Source organism: Cibotium barometz, chromosome 66, assembly GCF_041138505.1.
Source record: "Cibotium barometz isolate CiBa-2024 chromosome 66, ASM4113850v1, whole genome shotgun sequence".
NCBI lineage: Eukaryota > Viridiplantae > Streptophyta > Polypodiopsida > Cyatheales > Cibotiaceae > Cibotium > Cibotium barometz.
Window position 1 is genome coordinate 11940282 of NC_141111.1, and position 14438 is coordinate 11954719.

A 14438-nucleotide genomic window follows, 5' to 3' on the forward strand; every position below is an offset into this window, starting at 1 on the left:
GAAGTACATTACTGTCTGGATAGAGAGATTCATGTCGGGTCTACTTAGGCCCTGAGGAGAGGAACAATACCGAATAGGGGACACAGGAGAGTTGAGTGAGTAGTTCATGAGCAGAGTTGCATTGTACTGTGATGCTCAAGAATGGATTGTACCCTCTCTTACTGTTGCTTTCTATCTACTCATCTCTATGTTCAATCTTGTTTTAAGTCATTCTTGTCTGTGATACTCAAGAATGGATTGTACCATGTCTTGTACTGTGATGCTCGAGAATGGATTGTACCCTCTCTTAATGTTGCTTTCTGTCTACTCATCCATGTCTATTCAGTGTTCAATCTTGTGTTAAGTCATTCATGTCTGGATGTGGAAGATTGTTTGGAATCTGGATAGCCATAGGAACTAACTTTCTTGCATTCATGCTTAATCTCCCTTGCACTTAGGTAGACGATAGCTGGGTCTATGACACATGATGATAAATATGTTCTCCACATCGATTCATTGTTTTTGGGTTTTTTTGTGTTTTTGCTAAACATTAGCATCATATAATGAGAGTAATTTCAATGAGGTATTTCTTTTCAAAGAGAAAACAATTTTACTCACAATATCTTTCTTTGCCATTTCTTGCTGTTTTGAGAAAGAAACATGTGTTACAAAGACAACCTTATGCAATGGGTTATGAGGTCAGTAAAGAATGTGAACAAAGTGCTGAGAGGGAAAAGATAACCTCTTCAATAAATCACATCAAATCCAAACAATGTGCCGTCAACATGCCTAGAAACACACTTACTAGTGGGGGCGGAGCATTGACCAAATCGAGTTTTTCTCAATGTGATCCTAGTACTCTAGCTTTAGCCTCACCAAATTCATCCACCTATGTGGGGCCTTTCCTTGAAGGGTATTTATGCTCTATGTGCAATATTTCTCTTATATGGCATGGACAACTTGTTCTACGTGCAATACTTCTCTCGTATGGCATTGACAACTTGTTTCTTTGTATGCAATTGATATCTGCATGTTCAATAGTTTAGATATACTTTGAGCATTTCTTATCTATCAACCTTTCTTTTTTGCAAAAACAAAAAGAATCATTTTGTCAACGAATGGTCTTTTAGCTAGGCCTCATGCCTTTATGATTGTAATCTCACATTCTATTACATCAGTTGATTATTTCAATTCCGAGTTCTTCTCATCTCTCATTTCTTAATGAGTTTGCTTTGAATCTATTGGAGTTGTTTCTGCTTAGGGTGGTTGAAGCTCTATTTTACCTATGTAGTTTCGTTGCTTGGACATAACGTTTTCTAATGTGTGCATGTGTACACTAGCCTTAGTCGAGATATAGATCAAGAATTAAAAAATTAGGATTTCTCATAATTTGCTTGATTGGCTCATTTTTTGACGAGGAGAATATATGTGTTCACAAAATATGGTTTCTCAAACACTGTTACATGAGGGTCCTTTCTATAGGCACTGGGTGGACCTAGCCTCAAAGTGAGTGCACTAAAGTGTATTCACACTACCTTACACTTAATTGTAGTACTTAGGGCTGAAAGAAGACTCTCAGAGCTTCTGCATGTCACACTTAGGGGGTTTGTATTAATCACTTGTGTTTTGCGTTTAGGAGATCCGTGGGGTTGTAACATAGAGCAATGCAGGCAGCAAGGAGAGAGGATACCCTAGGGCCTAGCGGGTGCAGAAAGTGCGGGCGGCGTGGAGGCTCTAGCAGGCGGTAAAAAACATACTGCGCACTAACAATGTTGAGTGGTGTAGCTTCTATTGTTGAGTGGAGACGCACCGTAAAGCCTACATTTAAATGATGAGCTGTTTTAAGGGCACACATCCAAATTGAGCTACTTAAGGAACATAATAGTTAAAGATAATGGCACTAAGCTTACACTGCATGATACAAAACTCACAAAAGACATTGATAGGGGCATGGCAATATTGAGCTGTTCCTGTTGAGCTGTTCCTAGGTAATATTTTGTCATTGATTTGGGTAGGTTGACGGTACTACTGCCCATAGTAACCCACTCCAACGTAGAATCACAGCCTCTTGCTAAATGTTCCAATAGCCACAGCACCCACTTACCTGCTCTCATAAAGTGTAAATAATCTCTTGTGTGTCTGTTACATGAAATCTGCTCCTGCACAGTGTATGTCAGCCCACTTACATGCTCTCATAACTGTAAATAATCTCTTGTGCCTGTGTCAGCCTCCATGAAGCCCTATATATATAAGTGAGGTCTCAATTAATACCAATCATAGCTTAACTATGTAGTTAGTTTTACACATCACAACCATGCCAAAAAATACAAAAAAGCTATGTATTCTATCAGTTAAGAGCTGTGGAAAAATACAAAAAAAATGTCAAACAGCCAAAAAAATATATACATATTGCAGGAAAACAAAGGGAAAAACATATTAACAGATGGAATGCAATATTAGCTGTGCACAAGCTTTGCAATACAACTAAATTCTTATTTCAATGGTGCCAGAGTTGGACAATCCTCTACATAGAGTTTAAAACAGCCTTAGCAAACATTCTTAAAATGCACCTGTGTCATCTTCCCCATGAGACCCCGGATATCCTTCATACTGAATATGAACAGAAAGCATTGCTAAAATAGCACGAAACCTTGCCCTAATCATCTCCAGCATATCCTGTAGCCTTTCATCATTAGGATTGTTGAGAGGATAAGCTTTTAGCTGCTCTTCTAAGAGCAGTATGCTTTTCTGAGATCTTGTGGAAAATGTATCAGCACACTTTGACATGGCTGCCTTCCAAATGTCAGTACATCCCTGGTAAAACCCTAACTCTTCCCCCTGCTGAAAACCTAGTTTCAAACCAACCTCTCTACCCTCAACCTTACCTGCTTCTACACCATCTCGAAATCCATCTTCAAAACCTTGCTGAAGTTGCAATTCTTCTAGATTGAGGGTTGAATCAAAAATGTCTTCTAGGTGTGCAGATTGTTCCACACCATTTGACATGCTTAACAACCTGTGCAAGAGTGGCCAGCATTAGATCACCTTCAACTTCTGGTTGCTTGATTGAAAAAAAAAAAGTATCATAGCCCAACAAAGTACCAATGTTACATTTGGGACTTAACCCTGTTGCACTCTCGCCATACAAGAAGACTTAATTACATGCACCATGGCCCAACCCTTGCACACCACAGATAAGTCCCTTCCTATATTACTGATGGTTTGATGTTTGACACGAATTGGGGTCTATCCAAGCTTACGAATGGGAAAATTTATCAAGAAAATGCCATAGTCAAAGAGCTTTTTCAACAAACTTTTTAAAAGTAACACCAGTAGATAGGACAGGAAACACAAAAGTGAAAGGTTCTTTGAATTCAATGTTCAATTAATCGAGTAGCTACAATTGAAAATTAAGAAAAAGAAAAACTTGTCTAAAACCAAAAGAAATGCTCTCTCTCTCTCTCTCTCTATGGCAACCAATCCCCTCCAAGACCATAGTTGCCTCCAAACCTCAACTGCAGGAGCTCATAGAGAAGATGCTAATAAGTACAAGTCTTACATTGAAGGAGAGGCAAGAGTATCTTGCTATGTTTGCCAAATTTCCTAATCTTTTTATTACTTCTTATGAAGAGATAAGAGGGATGGCTGCGCATTAAAGGAAAAAGGACAATAGGGAAGAAGAGGCAACAGCCACCATCAACTCAAAGGAGAGGCTGTTTTTGATCGCATGATTGAAAAGAAGAAGTGCTACAGCCGGATTATATTGGAAAAACACGTCTGAAGATAGCAACCACAGTCGTGAGGAGATGCAACAAACGTGGAAAACGGGTGGTGGAGGAGAGAGCACAGCTGGATACGATGAGTAAAACCACTAGTAGAAGGAACGACTGCTAGAAAGAAGAAGCTAGCAACCGCGAACTACGGCCAAGCTTTGCCAAAAAGCACGATAGTGAGAATAGGAAAAAGGATGGTGGGGAGATGCACACTGCAGGACAAAAGAGTCTATAAAAGCCTACGTAGACAGAGAAGACAGCAGAGTATTCCAGCGAGGATTCAAGGGTGGTTCTTGTGATGCTGAGTGTCCTAGCATCCTAGCGTTGAACGTATTATGGACGGCTACCCAGGCTCTGTGAGAGCCGATTGAGTGAGAAGGGTAGCCAGTTTTCTAGTTCATTTTTTTCTAGTTGGTGATTGGCTTGTTAAACTTTGAAGTTGTCAATATCAAAGGCCAGCTACTCCCAGTTGGTGGTCTCTGCTGAAATTGTGTGACGAGGAAGCTATTTTCTAAATCTTTATCATTGTAATAATCTAATCACAATACACTATTTTAATAAGTGTGACCCCTTTATCTCACTCAATATCATAGTTTGGTCTTATGGTGTCATCTTGCTGGATGTTGTATTTGGTGCCTGAGGTTTTCTTGAAAGTTGTGTCAGTGGTGCTTTGCTTGCTGGTGTTGTGGGTGTTGGTGATGTGAGCATGGTACTGGATTAAGCTATATAGAGGCATTGTGCTACTCTACCAAACGCATAACATTTGTTTTGGTGCCTCCAGTCAAGGCCTTCAGTTTACAAAACAGATGTTATGCGTTTGGTAGAGTAGCACAATGCCTCTATATAGCTTAACCCAATACCATGCTCGCATCACCAACAAACAAAGCTCCACTGATACAACTTTTCAAGAAAACCTTAGGCAGCAAATACAACATCCAACAAGGGAGCGAAGAAAAGGAGAGGCGGGAGTTGGGGGCGCAAGGAGGTGAAGGTGCGCAGGCAAAGCCACAGTCGAGGGAAAGCTCAGGGATGCGCTAGACGTTGCTGGAAAAAAAAAAAGCAAACGGTCTATTCCTCGTGTTTCTTGTCTCTGAGAAATGTTTTTAGTTCCAGCCGGATTTCATTGTCTCACCTCTTTTAGGGTGTGACATGATCCTCGGGGTCAGGTGGTTCAGACCGTATGCACCCATTCCTGATTGAAGGCAGGACACTTTTACTATTGTTGAAGGTTTTCCTGAGCCCATCATGATTCGCGTGGATCGGAGCATTTTACAACAAAATGGTAGGCCAGTGACTTATTATAGCTGCAAGTGAATAGAGCCGAAAAGAACTATTCGGTATACGACAAAGAGCTTTTGGGGGTGATGACAGTGCTTAAACATTGGAAACATTTCCTTTATGGGAGAGATTTCACAGTTAAGACAAATCACCATGCACTTAAATGGTTGCAAACCATGCCCAGTGCCCAATGGAGTGACAGACAATCCAGATGGAGTCAATTGTTCCAACAATTTGGAATAATGATTGAATATGTCCCAGGCAAGAATAACCCCGTTGCCGATGCTCTCACTCGTAAAGGCACGATTCAAACATTGCAAGAGTCCACTGTTCTGGAAATTCAAGACAAAGACTTGGAAAGCATGAAGGCACAGTATTTGGATTCGAAAGAATTCGAGACTCGGTATGAGTTGGCCCTCAGTTTAGAACCAAGCCACTAGAGTATATAGGATGGCTAGTTGTTTTTCAAGAACCACCTATGTGTACTCAAAGAAAAGCATAAAGTCCTTCTCCATGATGCCCATGATTCTCTTGTCGGAGGTCATAGAGGTATATCAAAAGTACACGAGAAGTTAGAGCGGTCATTCTACTAACCCAAAATGCAACACGATGTCTACCGACACGTCCCAAGCATGCCAGATATGTCAAAAAGTGAAAGTTCCATATATGAAACACACAAGGTTACTTCAACCTTTGTCTATTCCAAAGGGACCTTTTCACGACATCAGTATAGACTTCATAGGTCGTCTTTCCGCATCATCTGGATCTAGAAACACATAGTGCATGACTATTGTGGACAGATTCAATAAGTTCTATATGCTTATACCATGCAAGTAGACAGCCCACAGACGAGGACATAGCTCATTTGTTCATTCGGTTTTGGTATCCCATTGGTGGTTTGTCACGGACAATCACATCAGACAGAGATCCAAAGTTCAGGTCTCATTTTTGGAGAGCATTGTTTGACAACTTTGGAACTAAGTTGCAGCTATCCAATGCATTCCATCCATAGACAAATGGCCAAACACAGATATATAATCAATTGGCCTTTGATATTCTCAAATCATACTGCCATGACCAACAGTCGAAATGGGAACAATATCTTCCATTGGTACCGGAAATCCTGAATGATAACTCATGGAGTATTAAACAAATGCCATATGAGGCAGCATTTGGCTCGGTTCTCATCTCTTTTGACAAGACAGGTAATCACCATCCCTAGAGGCCAACAAGACTACTGAAACATTTTCGGAAATCATTGAGTCGGTTAAGAAGCGCCTTGCCAAAGCTCAGGAAGATTATGCCCGGCAAGCCAACAAATCTAGGCGAGATGTCAACTTTAAGGAAGGGGATTAGATATATCTCCGGATCATGAAGCAACAGCTAAAGCAAGTGGACATGCATTGTCCCAAGCTTTCATTCCGTAGTTTCGGCCCGTTTCCCGTCATTCAGAAGTTAAGTGATGTCTCTTTGAAGTTAAAGTTGCCAGAAAGTTGGAGTATGCACAATGTCTTTCATGTTTCTTGGTTGAAGCCATATGTAGGTCCAACATTGCTGGATGTATCAGAAGAGCAGCAACCGGACATGATCGATGAGGAAGAAGTCATAGAGCCAGTACAACTTCTTCTCCACACATGGAAGCATGGTTCCAATCGAAGAATCAAACAGTTCTATACAAAGTTCAAGAACGTAGGAACCCATGAAGCGGTATGGCTAGATGAAGAGTTCTTTCGAAAGTACCCCCAGTTATTGGCGGACTACTTGAAGCCTTGAACTTGCCGCCAAGCTAAGCAAAAGGGAATGTCACATGCACCTTGCACTGGGGTACACCGGGACACATTGGCATCATCATCAGTGCAACATTTGTACAAGAATTACCTTTTAAGGAATATTGTCGTACACCGTGACCCCATTGTGAGCCCTCAATCGAGGGACAGTCAAGCACATGCTACGTAGGTCAGTCTCCGCGCCATACAAATCAGTAAGGAGTCAGTCCTCTCGACTCCCTTGGAGAACCCCATCAAATAAGTGCATATAGCAATCATTAGGTTTGTATCAGAAGCATGTAGTAAGCATGTAGGGGCTAAGTTGCATGATTGGCATGCCTATGGGCCAGCGCATGGCTATTTGCCCCAGTTGGCAGCCTGGTTGGTGCTGTTTACAGCCCTGAACCTCAAGTAGAGCCAGCCGACAACATGAGGGAACACTCATGTTCCTGTCAGCCAGCAAACGACAGCATGAGCAGCAGGTCGTGGACTTTGGGCAAGCGGCCAGCATAGAAAGGGCAGCCTGTTGTGAGGCACAGCATTAATGCTGTAGGCGCAGCAATAAATGCTTGATTTTAGCATTATTTGTCCAAAGTAAACTGGCCGACCAGCAGCATATCACCATATAAAAGCATGCACCTGATATTCAGTATAAATGAATTCATCATAACTCAAGTGATCAAGCAGATTTCAGTAATCAGGACAGCATTCAGCATCCTACCTCTCTAGGCAAATTCATTGAAGTCCTCTTCAGCATTCAGCCAGCATATGTGCAGTCCTACAGGTAACCCACAAGAAAGCCTTTACTTTGATGAGATCTTTAGCATCCATTCACTGAGTAGAGAGAGAGAGAGAAAGAGAATAGAAGAGAAAGTAGACGACCCAGTATTGGGTCCTAAATACCCATTGAAGCCCCGCCCACCCGCCTGCCCGCAAGCCTTCTTCAAACCTTTACTTTGATGAGATCTTTAGCATCCATTCACTGAGTAGAGAGAGAGAGAGAGAGAGAGAGAGAGAATAGAAGAGAAAGTAGACGACACAGTATTGGGTCCCAAATACCAATTGAAGGCACCCCCCCCCCCCCCCCCCGCCTGCCTGCCCGTCCGCCCGCAAGCAAGAGTATTTGCTTATATTACTTCTTTGGAGAACTATTGTACAATGCTTTAGAACAAGATCTAAGACTGCCCAACGCAAGGACAAGGAAAGGTTGAGAATCCACCAATCCAAGGGCACCATAGAAGACTCTTCTGGGCTACTTATGCAAGTCTAGGATACCCCGATCAACCTCGGTGCATGTAACATTTTACCACGTGCTGATTTGATTGGATGAAGCTCTGAGTTGTGCTGCAATACTTGTGACGACCTGTACAGAAAGGATGGTGTACCCCTCTATGGACATGTCTGTTGCTGACGTGTTGTGTGAGGGAAAAAGGACGAAAGGACTAGATGTGCGAGAGATCAGAGCAAATCAACACACCATGAAATGGATGAATGAGTGTATGTATGATGGTGAATGAAATCCTCTACAAGAGGCCCTCTGATGTTAGGTGACTCTAGTAGACCGTCCAAGAAGCAAAGACGAGCTTGGAGCTGAAGCACGGTCGGTGACGAAGGCTCGCGTCTAGGACAACAGTGGTACTCTGTGAGGTGGTCGATGTCAGGCTCGCATCGGTGGATGCAGAGGCACTCCGAGGTGGTAGATGTCTGTAGTGGGCAGTGGAAGGTGTAGTGCAAGCTCTCGTGACAAGGGTGCTACGGTGCCCGAGGGGTGCAGACTCTGGTGATGAGGGTGTGCTGCAGTACCTCGATGTCAAATGCACAAGTTGATGTGAGGCGATGGCTCTCCGAAGGTGAGGTGATGTAGACAAACACAAACCTGCAGATGAGTGGACAGCAGGAGAAATGCAGGTCTGAGGAGCAGAGAGGGCTGATGTCCCGGGAGATGGTGTGCTGCCATTACGAGGTAGGTGGTGAAGAGCAGAGAGGGCTGTTGTCCCGATGTCATCAAGTGATGATGAGCACAGAGGGCTGCTGTCCCAAGTTGATGGAGAATGATGAGCAGAGAGAGCTGCTGTCCCAAGGTGTGCTGCAGGGGAAAAATGCAGATGTGATAGATGCAGAGAGGGCTGATGTCTCGAGGTGTGCTGCAGGGAAAAAATGCAGATGTGATGAATAAAGATCCGGCTACTGTAAAGGTAGGCCGGCAGTAGCACATGATGTTGATTATGATGTGTTGTGTTTTTATGCTAATGAAGCGATGCATATATATATATGGGTTGGTGGGCTGTTGGTCGGCCCAGAGTAGGGACTGTCGGCCGTAGCACAAGACCAAAATCCCAAAAAAAAACCCTTTTAGGGCTGATTAAAATACTATTTTCACACAACCCCTCCTAAGGCCAAAAGGGGACCATGAGAGAAGATGACAAAAGATGAAGGATACGGTATACCAGGGTCCCACACTGGCACACTGGCAGAAGGCATGTATCCTCCTCTCGAAGCGAAGTCTGATAAGTTCCAAGAGGAAGGTCGTGATGGCAAAGGTGTAGAGGGTGAGTAGGTGAAGACAAGCTGATCATCTCCCAAAGTAAGACCTTGAACTGGGCTCTCCAATAAGTAAGAAGTCCCATCCCCTGTGTGGTCCATTTCTGAGTAAGGAGAATCCACTTCTGGTGAGAAAGGTTGAAACGTGGGTAAAAGATCCATGCTGTGTGCTCTCGAGGTCTTCAATCCCTTTGCTCACGATAGCTCTCATACCATGTGAGGGCAAAAGGACCAAAGGACCAAATGTGCAAGAGATTAGAGCAAATCAACATAGCATGAAATGGATGAATGAGTGTATGTATGATGGTGAATGAAATCCTATACAATAGGCCCTCTGATGTGAGGTAACTCTGAGCAGTAGACCGTCAAAGAAGCAAAGACGAGGTCAGAGCTAAAGCACAGTCGTGACGAAGGCTCGCGTCGAGGACAGTGGTGGCACTCTGTGAGGTGGTCAGTGTCGAATGCTCGCGTTGGTGGATGCGGAGGCATTCCGAGGTGGTAGATGTCTGTAGTGGGCAGCGGAAGGTGTAGTGGTGCAGGCTCTGGTGTCAAGGGTGCTGCGGTACCTGAGGGGTGCAGCCTCTGGTGACGAGGGTGCTGTAGTACCTGGATGTCAAAGGCACGCGTCAATGTGAGGTGATGGCTCTCCGAAGGTGAGGTGATGTAGACAAACATAAACATGAAGATGAGTGGACTGCAAGAGAAATGCAGGTTTGAGGAGCAGAGAGGGCTACTGTCCCAGGCAGATGGTGTGCTGCCATCACGAGGTAGGTGGTGAAAAGCAAAGAGGGCTGCTGTCCCGATGTTGTCAGGTGATGATGAGCAGAGAGGGCTGCTGTCCCAAGTCGATGGAGAATGATGAGCAGAGAGGGATGCTGTCCCAAGGTGTGTTGCAGGAGAAAAACGCAGATGTGATGGATGCAGAGAGGGCTGCTGTCCCGAGGTGTGTTGCAGGAGAAAAACATAGATGTGATGGATGAAGATCCCGGCTGCTGCAGAAGTAGGCTGGCAGCAGCAGATGTTGATTATGATGTGGTGTGGTTTTATGCTGATGAAGCGATGCATATATATGGTCGGCCCAGAGTAGGGGCTGTCGGCCAGCAGCAAAAGACAAAAATTTCAAAAAAAAACCCTTTTAGGGCTGGTTAAAATACCATTTTCACACACGCTGTTGCAGCATGTCAGAGCCAGTTGGGCACCACCTATCAGAGCCACAATGTGCCTAGCGCTCAACCGCTTCTGTGCCTAACAGAGAACTTTAATGAACAAGAGACTAATGAGAAAAAGAGTAGTGGACTGAAAGGATAAATTCATTATAGACAGGTCCTTTTTATAGGAGAGAACTGCATATGCCTTATGCCAAATATGATGCCTAGTGTCCCTAATAGTGTCACTTTGCCACACATCACTACTTTACATACTATCCTGCTAAGAGGCTCTTTCCACACAAAAGACTTGTACACACTAGCGGTTGTTCGCACTCATTGGAACAGCTTTATTTAAAGCCTACATACAGTGCTAGTTTGCCCAACCACCTAGCACTTGTTTATTCCCACATTAATCAGTATTAATATTTAACAATCGCCTCTTCTCATTCAATCACAAGTCCCAACTCCTGAAAAACTCAGTACCTTAAAATCTGTGTAATATGGGATGCCCCTTCTACTACGTTACCCCTAGTGAAATAAAATCCTTCATGCTCTCTTTTAATCTGTAAGTATCAACAAACTCAACTTCCTTGAGTTGAGTTTGTCTACCATATATTCCAAGCTGGTTCTCCCAAATTTCCTTCTCAGTTAATGCTTCCAAAACTTGGCTCAACCAATCCAGTAACTACACTTCTCAAAAGTTCTCTTGTGCTGAAAAAAGCCACAGTTGTGTTGTGTTGGGAATGCTATTCAACCATACAGAGTCTACAAACAACACTTTCAAAAGTCTTCCCCAACCAGAAATTTTAGCCTCACATTGGTCTAAGCCTTGCAGAAGTACTTAATTAACACAAATAACTTAATGTAATTGCATCGACAACGGAAACTTGGAATGATCCTTCCGATAGGTCATATGCCTCCGGCAGACAGCTCGGACCCCGCACCCCTCGTAAGTGCATCTACATCCACCTAACCTACACTCAGACATTTATTGGCCGCGTCCGTTTTGTGAGGGATCACTAAGACGCTAATTTCTGTATACCCTATACATGTCCTCCAGTTGTCTTGGTGCATGTGACTTGTATCTGTCACAAAATTCCTTACAGCTTCTATTTTTCTACTGTTCATGTGTGGCATGTGGAGCCTCACAGGGGAGAAAGCTGGCCAATTAGAGGGAGAGTCATCTTTTGCTGATTGGAGTCTTCCTCGAATGTGTGTTGCTGCCAGGCGACCCCTTCTGTGGCTTCTGAGAGCTGGTCGACTGCTGCTAACAGCCCTATAAGGCTGGCCGACTAGTTCTATGAGCCAGACAAGAGGAAGATGAAGATACAGAGCTGTCCCGGGTTGATGTGGGAGTGCTATGGGCTGTCCATGGTTGTCCTACATATGCTTTATGCCGGGAATGCTCATGTTGCTGAGAATTATCAGCAAATTCAGTGTATGTTATGATTTCTTGTTTTCATATTGTATTGGAAGAAACAGGTGCTGCCAGTGGGGTGGTGAACCCTAGGCACCCGCAAAGTTGTATTGGAAGCAGACTCCTTTTTGGTGATCTAACCATAAAGGGGAGGAGTCAGCCCATCTTCTGGCCCCTAGTGTGGTGTATTGTGCAGATTTGTCATCTTGTTTTATTTGGCATGCTTATGTGTGTTTTCAGATTTCATGATTGATTAGATTTTATGTGTTCAGTTGCCCTTCTGTTTACATTGGTATCAAAGCCTCGCTTTCTACACAGTTGTGCCTAAAATGATGCTGAATATGGCTGTAAGGAGTCATTATCCATGAGAAGGTTGGGATTCTAAGGTAGCCCTTGTCTTATTGTCGCGCCTCGAAAGAGGTTACCTTTGGTTTATGAAACTGATCCCGTCAAGTGGGAATAGACTCCGTTGGACACCCACACGCTTAATAGCACAACTTAAATATCACAATTTGAATGGACAACTTAATAACAACTGAAAACTGAAATGAAATGAAATGTTGATCAATGGACACCAACACTGGGGTCGGAACGGGCCGACCCCCCCCCCCCTCAATATATGATATATTATTGGGAGTATTTAAAAGATACAATGCTCCATGGGTTCAATGAACCAGATGATGTCCATGTACAATTGAGATGAATACAGTTACCAAACGAGAGACTCGAAGTAGACGTTCGAAGGAGAGCGATCCACTTGAGAAGTTTAGTCTCTACGGTCATGTGCCTTCACTTGAATCCGCAGAGAGCGCCCCACTAGTGTTCCAGGACCACACACAAACAGGCGCTCCCGTACTAACGCCTGGCTCTCCCGATCTCGGCACCCATGGACCGTGGTTCTCCAAAAGCTTGGACTACCCGGCACCGAACGGGTGTTAGCAGCAGAGAGTATCCCTTATCACATTACCATCAAAGTCCTTTGCTTAAATCTCAATCCACTCACCTCTAGCTCGCTAGTGGAAGACAAATACCAGAGGCGCCTAAGTGTAGCTGCTAGAGAAGGATACCAGGGCGCAGCAGCCTGCTGGCAAGAGAGAAGAGTGCGCAGCCGCCTAGAGATCTGAACGCAGCCGTCAGCAAGTGAAGCGGTGTCCGGCGCAGCCGCCTATGTCTGGGCGCAGCTGTCTGCAGAGTGGAGAGGTTTCTAGGCGCAGCCGCCTGTGTCTGGGTGCAGCTGCCTGCAGAGTGGACGCAGCCGCCTGCAAGGGAATAGGTATATGGACGCAGCCGCCTACAGAGTGGAGAGGAGTCTGATGGGATGGTCACCTGCACAGTCGTATGCCCAAGCTGATGAAGTGGTCGCCCATATGTAGGTGTTGGAGAGGGCACACGTCCAATAGCTGGCCAGCCCCCCTAGCTTGCATGGAGGCGGCCAGTTCCAAGGTGGGGGGTGGGTAGGTGGCCATGCACCCACCCCCACACATAAGGGGTTCCCTTTACCCTCCATGACCCAAACGTGGGTGCCCAAAAATGGGTGCCCACCCTACCAAGGACACCACGTAATATTTGGGGAGGGTGTCCACACATTAATGAGTGTGAACTTGCAACCTTATAAAAACAAAGGTTAAAAAGAATGCTATAAAATAAACAAGTGCAATACACTTGGCGTGACAATCCCATGGATAGAACACAATCTAGGTCATACACAGGTGGCACCAATCTGGCTCCCGTCCATACGACACCATCCTGCTAACACACGGGTGGCACTAGTCTGGCTCCCGTCCATGTTATGCAAAAATACTAGCCCCTTCACATGAGACACCGGCCTGGCCTCAAGTGAATGAGACACAAATCTAGAGATGGACCAAATGGTCGGCCGATTGGTGACATCCCCCCGGGCTTCTAAAGAGTTGTCCTCAACTGAAAAGCCTCAAGATATGCCTGCAACAACTGTGGAGAGTCAACAAAATAATCATCATTTACCCACTTTGCATCAATGGGCAAATAATTCTTGAACTTCACAAGGTATCTCTTGGAAAGCTTTCCTGCAGCTTCCGCTCCTTGTGAAAGACAATCTGTTCTGGCTGGAGGATCTCCTCAAGCTCATCAATCTCTGGCGGATCTTCTGTGAGACAGGCTCGTCAGGATCTGGCCCGACATATTTCCGGAAAAGACTCACATGAAATGCATTGTGAATCTTCCAATGACTAGCTAAAGCAAGCCTGTATGACACTTCATTGATCTTTTGAATCACCTTGAAGGGTCCATAATAGCGAGGAGAAAGCTTAGGATATGATCCTTCTCGTCCTGGCCTCTTCCAAAGCCTAGCTTTCTCAAATTTCAGCAAAACCCAATCACCTTCTTTGACTTGCATGTCCCTTCTATGCTTGTCAGCAGCCATTGTATACTTATCTTGTGACCTTGCAATGGCTGTGCGGACCTGAGCAAAGGCTACATCCAAGTCACGTACATACTCATCAGCTGCAAAAATCTCATCCTTTGTACGAAGGATGGGTGGCAATACCACTCTGCCATA

At 44.5% G+C, this 14438-nt stretch overlaps 1 protein-coding gene across 3 annotated transcripts in view; it reads right to left on the reverse strand.

Annotated features, from left to right (window-relative positions):
* Positions 1 to 2451: 2451 nt before the first annotated feature.
* The window catches only part of LOC147602777 (uncharacterized), a 42552-nt gene continuing 30565 nt past the window's right edge, over positions 2452 to 14438 (reverse strand). For 2 of the 3 annotated variants that reach the window (XM_086797674.1, XM_086797673.1), the window contains one exon: positions 2452 to 2995. In XM_086797674.1, coding sequence (XP_086653800.1) covers positions 2539 to 2985 — 447 coding nt within the window. In that variant the 5' untranslated portion in view covers positions 2986 to 2995 and the 3' untranslated portion in view covers positions 2452 to 2538. Of the gene's footprint in view, positions 2996 to 7517; positions 7575 to 14438 lie in introns of all 3 variants that reach the window. The other variant, XM_086797675.1, reaches the window with a different exon arrangement.